General features: G+C 43.0%; 1 protein-coding gene across 3 annotated transcripts; it reads left to right on the top strand.

Annotated features, from left to right (window-relative positions):
• Positions 1-2,778: 2,778 nt before the first annotated feature.
• Positions 2,779-7,013, top strand: LOC118505481. 3 transcript variants are annotated; one of them, XM_036041299.1, is made up of 4 exons: positions 2,779-2,982; positions 5,938-6,116; positions 6,197-6,619; positions 6,692-7,013. In XM_036041299.1, exons 1-4 carry the CDS (start codon positions 2,822-2,824, stop codon positions 6,841-6,843), a joined length of 915 nt encoding a protein of 304 aa, XP_035897192.1. In that variant the 5' UTR covers positions 2,779-2,821; the 3' UTR covers positions 6,844-7,013. The 3 variants fall into 3 exon arrangements, with proteins under 3 accessions (XP_035897192.1, XP_035897193.1, XP_035897194.1); XM_036041300.1 differs by having other exon boundaries at positions 2,795-2,926; XM_036041301.1 differs by having other exon boundaries at positions 2,850-2,971.
• Positions 7,014-7,309: the final 296 nt, after the last annotated feature.

Genomic DNA, 7,309 nt, shown 5'->3' on the forward strand with positions numbered 1-7,309 from the left:
CCTTTTGAGTTCTTAACTTCTGGCTGGGGTTTTCCTTTTTTTTGTTTGTTTGGTTTTGTTTGTTCTTCGAACGAGTTTTGCAAACGATCGGACGTCCTTGGTCTGGTGGAGCTGTGTTTCGAACGAAAATGAATCAAACATTAAAACCGGTTGGAGAGGATTAGTAAATCAACATTTTGTTTCATTTTAAACAACTTTGCCATTAGGGTGAACCCTTTGAAATTTTTGGGTAGATTAGATCAGACTTTTAGAACTTTTTTTCGTACACAAATGAACTCATCGACAGCGTCATTAATGAATCAAATATTGATTTTAGTTTATTTCACTCATCTCATCACCCGATCGCACCGCGCACAGCAACTGTTCAGAGCCGATCGAAGCCTATGAATTCATTTCCGGACCAGGGCCACAAGATAACGCCAGCACGTGTGGCGAAGCGCTCGAGCATAAATTGATGAATGCATTAGTATCGTGCCCACTTCCTTTCGGGCTCGTTCCGTAACAGGACGAGCCGTTGTCTGATCGCTCCACCACCTCCGACCGGCGACAGGGTGGAAGGAAGAAAAGCGTCCACTTAGCATTGTGACGGTAGCCAAACTGCTTCAAACGCCAAGGTGACGGCGCGCTTTCGAGTCAGGCTCGCGTCGAATGCGAAACGGAGACGGCAGCACAACATCCAACTGTACAGCCGCTTTGGGCAGAAGGATCTATTTAGATGATTGTTATTCGAAAAGGCTTCAAACAATCAGCTAAAATGTTGGCAAAGATCAAGATCAATGCTAGGTGCGCTGGCCAGGTGAATGGCGTGCGGCGAAGCTTTTCCCTTGATTCTCCTAAGCGCGCTTTTAGTTGGATAGCATGGCCATCCTTCGCCAAATTGTGCTCGACTTTTCGTGTGTGTGAGGGTTTTCGAGTGAAATGTGTTGCTTCGTTTCGTTCGACATTTGTCCAAGGTTTGGCCCCTGCGAGGATTGTCCGATCGTACTGATGGGACAGTAATTGCCGTTATTTATATGATTGGCTAGCTTCGAGCCGAATTAGTGACCGAGGGCTAGGAGGGATGGGCTTTAGTAACTTAAATTATATCGCCACTGCAGATCGATCGATTCGCCAAGAATGATTTTGAAGAACGATTAAATTAAAGGATTTAGCATTGACGCTTCGCAAATTTTAATTGAGGAACTGAGTGTAAAATATTATTTGAAAGCGATTCTAATTTAATTGCATACATCACCACTCTATTGGTATATGTTCTATGAATTGCCTAAAAAAACAGACAAAATTTAAAATGCATTTATTTTCTGGCGACTAAGTAGAAAACACCCTATAAAAATGTGCTGGACGCTATTAAAGCTTAGTACAATTTAGCGATTCCACGATATTATCCCTCTATTGTGTTTAATATTTGTTTAAACTTTAATTAGTATCCTCCTGCTTATCCTCCTTATCCATACGTTTCATACATTCAGTGCTGAAATATTACTGGGTTTGTTTCAATTTCAAGATACATGAGCCGTGAGTGGAGCTTTCGCTCCATGTAACCGTAACGCGTTACATTCGTTGCAAGCTTTCGGAGAATGGTAACGTGTTGTCAGTGTTTCTGAAATCGTTTCGAGATTTCGTTTTAGTGTTTACACTTCAGATATTTGAAAAATGCATGCAATGCAAAGCATGGGTTAGGGCTAGAGTCTGAATAGATGACCCCCCCCCCCACCCCCCCCACGGGCACTCATTTTTGCACCTGTGTTAAGCAAAGGGGTATATTTGTCGGACTTTTTACTATAATAATTTATTTATTTATTATTTATAATTATTAAAAATTATTATAAGATTATTTTTCTCATTTTTGCTCAACGTTAACCTAAATTTAAGGTTTCTCAGTAGCGAGACGGGAGTGTCATGAGTAAAGGAGGCGGGGTGGGGGGAGGGGGGGGGGCTTGCATCTATTCAGACTTTAGCCTGCTATTGAACATTTATACATGAAATGTATTTTTTTATTGTAAAGCATTTATCTTTGGGCACATTCATAGATTACAGAAGGAAATGTCTCCAAACTAATGTAAATTGAATTCTATTTATAACTTTATCTAAGTGTGACTGTCCTGAACGAATGAAAAAAACTTTAGGTTTTTATTAACTTTTAAAATATTTGTTATAGTGTTACATAAGAAAAAAATAAGCAATACGGCCAGGCCACTCTGCTTGAATAATTTTTTTTTAAATCGTATTTGATTTATGAAACCATGAATGGCCTTTTGTAGGAAAAACGGCATCTGTCCGTAGTAATTAATAAATAATAAATTGCCTTTTGTGATAAATACATTTATTTTTCGTTAAGCACTATAATTTCCCCATTCAAAAATTTTATGTAATTTCAACCAGTTGTTAAAAGCTCATGCACAGCACGGGTTATCAAACATTCGAAAAATTTATACAAATTCCAATTTAGATAAAACACACAGATAGGAATGACAGTAAGCTTACGAAATCAGACAGGAGAATTTTTAATTCATTTTAAATGTAATTTCTTTTTTATTTGCTTGTTTATCGATTTTGCTAATTAATTACTTACTATAACATTTTTAAAAGTGCACAAAACTTTCAGTACGCCATTTATTAAAAAAAATCCAGCGTTTGCGTACTAACAACAAATGTTTCACTTATGTTTCACGGCACCATTAATACCTCATTCAAAGTCGAGTTTGACAGCCCTGATTGTTATGCGCCAAATTGACCTGACCGCCCCTTCCTATCGAAACATGGCGCACACACGGTCTCGATCGCGTATGTCGAGAGCCCAGCTTGGTTTCTCGATCGGAACATGCAGTTATTCGTGTGTAAGACCAAGAGCCAGACAGACATCAACACAACGGAAGGCTCATCGAGATTCTTTCGCTTTGGTCCAACAATTCGTCACACACGAGCTGTAAGTGTAACAGTGTCTCTTCGCCTTCGAACGGTTGGCTTTACGGTGAGAGTGAAGTGAGTGAGCGAGTGACTTAAGTGCATTGCTATGACGAACCCCCCAAAAAGGCACTGTTGCTAACATACATCCTGAAACGGATTCGGTCGTATGCGTTGCACCGTTCCGTAGTGCACACACCGTAGGTTGTGAATGCGGTTTTTTTTTTTCGAAAGCGAAACACAGAACGCACGCGGCAGGAAAAGTGTGCTCGTTGCGGTTCAAACGCGAAACTAGTTTCCCCGGGGCTGGCTCGAAGTGATCGAAGCGCCGGTCTGCATTTGGCAAGGCCGAGCAGTCGATGATCTTTCGCTTCGGCTATGCTTTGCCGTGGTGTCCTTCGGATGAAAATGTGTGCCAAGGAAATTTGAATGTTGTTGACTTGTTTGCTAAAGCGCGTGTTACGGTACCAGAAGCCGGCGAACGGTGCTTGACGGTAGGATGTGTGTGTCAAACGCCCAAAAACACGATCGACCGCGGTGAAGCTGGAGCTAGACACAGTTCGGAGGCTTGTTTTCGTTCCAAAGTGTATTCACTTCGCTTGACGTCCTTCGCAAGCTTTGATCGTATCTTGTTCAAATAACGTTACCATCAGACACGCTTGGAACTCGCTTGAAGTATGCACATAAACGATGAGCTGTTATTATTGCCGGGAATTGATTGATTTCGGCTAAACAAAAATAGTGCCGCGTGTTTCGAACCGAATGGGTTGATCGGTTGCAGCAACGCGCGTATGGTACGAAGCGCGAATTCTGACCACTGACACGGTGCAATAACGCCATTTTAACGCAACGCATCTTGATACTGCATCGATAGTGACTGGGCCCGGTTGCGTTCACGGATCGGTGATTGCTGCAAGTGTTATGCTTCATGACGCTCGTAAACGAATTTTGATGCAATAATTATAATCATCGACCGTGTGTTGGAGGGTGTGCCTCGGTGTGGTCGGATTGTGGCGCCAATGGACAGGCAACCGTTTTGTTGGACAAGAAGTAATGTGTGTTAAAAATCGGAGGTTTCTTTCTGGATCGAGCATTATCACAATCAGTTGCCAAACATCCAGCAGGTGTTGAGGGTGTTTGCTGTTTTGAAACGCTCTAATTACCACATTGGCCTGATATCTAGACCATATCCCGATTACTATTTCATTAAATTATTCGATTACATTTTCCATAGCTTGATAAACTTTTTTACTACTTTCAGCATTGTTTGAAACTGTTTTATTTGTTTCATCAATGCTAAGAACATAATTTTGAACGTGTTAAAAATTAGCATAACTTTAGGCGCAAAATCAATGCGTTATTCAAATTTTCTAGAACAATACTAAATGATCTAATTTTTATTGGCAAATAGTTTTTGTAAATTTTGAAATTATATTCAAATAAGTATTAATCTGATTAAATACATCTAAAAAATAATTCAAAATCAACTCTGATCTTCTGGCCATTTATTAACAGCTTGTTGTTAATAAACAGAGCATCGCATTTATCCGCTTTAAGGATTAGCTCAAGTCTCTGTACATCAATTCTAGCTGGTGTTAATTGTTTAATTAAGTGTCGAGCTAAAGAGCCTATCATTTTCTCATAAAACGATATATTATCGCATTGTCACGACTCGCTCATACTTACCCGTTCATTAGTAAACCAAACAAAACAACGTCACGGTGGTTACCGTACCGTGTTGACCTTTAATCAGCATCGCCAACCAGCGCCAACATCACGCCGAAGCATGAAGCCCACCGGCGGGCATCGTTTTGGCCGGCCAAACCAGTCCGCGGAGCATGCCGAACGATGCGCACGTGTTTTTGGGGTCGGGCTGGTGTGAGCAATAATTGCTTTTCAATTTGTATTGAGCCGGGCTGTGTGTGTGTGTGTGTGTTTGTGCGTTGTGATTTGAATTGGCTTTTACTTTCTATTCGGGTCATCCCTCCTCGGGGTGGGTCATGATGCAAGTTTTTGGCAAACAAATTGGAGCTCTTTTTCTTGCATGGTGTCATGATTGTACAAACACTATAAAAAGAATACGCCTTGCCTCATACAGAGCGTTTTGTTTATGCTCTAGCAGCTGTATGAGTGCTTGCAAGAACCTCCTTAACACATACGAAAAGTCATAAAGCTCGTTCAGGGAACAACATCGAAATAAAAAAAGACGGGGCGCATATTTGACATTGCCACCAGACAGCACCTGGGTGTATGTTTTCGCTTGTCATTAGACCACGACCACGCTGCCAGTCGCATTACCCGCCCGAAGGTAAACGACTCGTGAAAAACACTTGCTCTTGAACGATTCACGCTCACGGCACAGTGCTATTGCTTCACAGCATTAGCGTTATTGCATTGCATAATGGGCCGTGCATAAAACTCACACCACTCTCGCTCCCCTCTTTTCCTTCGGCCAAATCGCAACTGAAGGTTGTCAACTGGCATACAACGTACTGGCAGCTTCCGTACCGGTCGAAGCACTTGACCGCAGTCGGATGGTTACTGGTGCTTGGTGTGATTTACTTACCGATTATGCTTCCCAGAGGTTAATTCTATGCTTATGAGGGGAATCGTCTTGTAAAAGGAATTGAAAGGTCCCCGAATCACTGCAGGGTGCAAAATGCATGCAGCGTTTAGCGAAGGTCATGCCCACTTGCAGGCGGCATGACACATTACACAAATAAGTGCCATTTTGTTGCTGCATAAACAGGTTCGCATGAAGTATGGTGGAATGCTAATGTTGCGTGTGCAATGGCAATGCTGTAAGAGACAAGTTTTAATAGCTCAGCGGTTTAGAGCCTTGTTTCTTATAGATTTTTTAATTTAATAGAATAACAAGCTGAATAAAAGAGCAAACACACACACCACTAGATAATTAAGCTTCTAATTAGTTTCTGCTGATGAATCCCCTTGAACAGGTCTTTTTTTTTGACAACTATCACCCTCTGCAAAGCCATTAAAAACGCATAACAATATTAATTTGCGTCATTTCAGCCCCAACATGAGGTGGTCCAGTTTACAGCTGCTGCCGGTGCTACTAGTGCTGGCGATCGAACAGTGTGCGTGCCAGCGCGAAGTGTTCCGACTCTTCTCCAACTGTCGCTTCGGAAAGCCCAACTTTGATCCGTGCATCAAAAAAGCGTTCAACGCACTGCGGCCATGGTTTAAGACCGGTACAAAACCCTGACGTTTGCCTCCAAAGGCACACGACTTGATTACCCTTTTTTCGTTTCCCTTTCGGAATCTTCTTTAGGTCTGCCCGAGTTTAACGTTGCCCCATTCGATCCACATCGGGCCGAATTCATCGAACAGCGCCGTGGAGATCTGGGCGGTCTCGGTGGCTATCGGTTGCTGCTGTCGAACGTGTCCGAGTACGGTTGGGCGCAGTCGGAGGTGACAAAGTACCGGACCGAGCCAAAGCACGACCGCATCGTGTACTCGCAATTCTTCCCGGAGAAATCACTGGACGGCAGTTACGACTTTCAGGCGAAGATTCTTGGCTTGCCGCGACACACGCGAGGCATCTGGAACCTGACACTGTACGATTACAGCCAGACGACGACCGTGACGCGGATCGGTGGACCTGGCGGACTGTTGAAGGTGCGCGTCGAGATCGACAAGATCGGTAATATGAAGCTGCACATCTCGGACCTGTTTCATGGGTCTAAAATTATTGGTAAGAAACAAGCGCTCTTCAACAGGGAATAGAGTTATTATCTCACTGATGTGTTCTTTTGCTCTCCCGTAGAATCGATCGCTGACTTCTTCATCAACACGATGTGGCAACCGAGCTTCCCGTTCATTAAGCCACTGATCAACGATCTCGTTAGCGTCGCGTTTACGGACATCTTCAACGAGTCCTTCCGATACTTCCCGCTCGATCAGGTGATACGAAGCTAGGAAGCCAGGGGGTAAGAGCGATCGAGACAGCGCGACATTCGCCGCCATTTTCGTCGGACTGCGAAAACTCATGTGATAAGCTTTACCGTTTTTTTTGTATGTTTTGGTAATAAAAGGAATTAGACTACACGAGTACACGAGCGGGCGTTTTGTGAGGTATCTTCAACATACATACACGTATAGTTTTTGCTTTATTGTCAAAGTATGTACAACACCTAGACGATCACTATAAGACGCGACGCGAGAAGTTTTGGTTGGGCGGGGGTAGGAGTTATTGTTTGAAACGGGGTTACTTGTTGATATCGGCGTTAGTACTTGTACTGCTCGTGGCACCTGCAACTGGACAGGCGGTGGACACTGTGGACATTCTCTGTTTATTGTCAATTGAACCTGAATGTAAGTTGCTTCCTAGAGCGGACGATACTAGTGTAAATGATTTCCTGACCCACGATCTCGTTAAAACTCT

This window comes from Anopheles stephensi, chromosome 2 (genome assembly GCF_013141755.1).
Source record: "Anopheles stephensi strain Indian chromosome 2, UCI_ANSTEP_V1.0, whole genome shotgun sequence".
Lineage (NCBI taxonomy): Eukaryota > Metazoa > Arthropoda > Insecta > Diptera > Culicidae > Anopheles > Anopheles stephensi.

What these genes read in the sequence shown, in the direction of transcription:
- LOC118505481 (XM_036041299.1), top strand. Translation starts at nt 2,822, where the DNA reads ATGCAGTTATTCGTGTGTAAGACCAAGAGCCAGACAGACATCAACACA. An exon ending in GGCTTTACGGTGAGAGTGAA is followed by an intron (nt 2,983 to 5,937) that starts GTGAGTGAGCGA and finishes GCGTCATTTCAG; the next exon opens with CCCCAACATGAGGTGGTCCA. An exon ending in GCGGCCATGGTTTAAGACCG is followed by an intron (nt 6,117 to 6,196) that starts GTACAAAACCCT and finishes AATCTTCTTTAG; the next exon opens with GTCTGCCCGAGTTTAACGTT.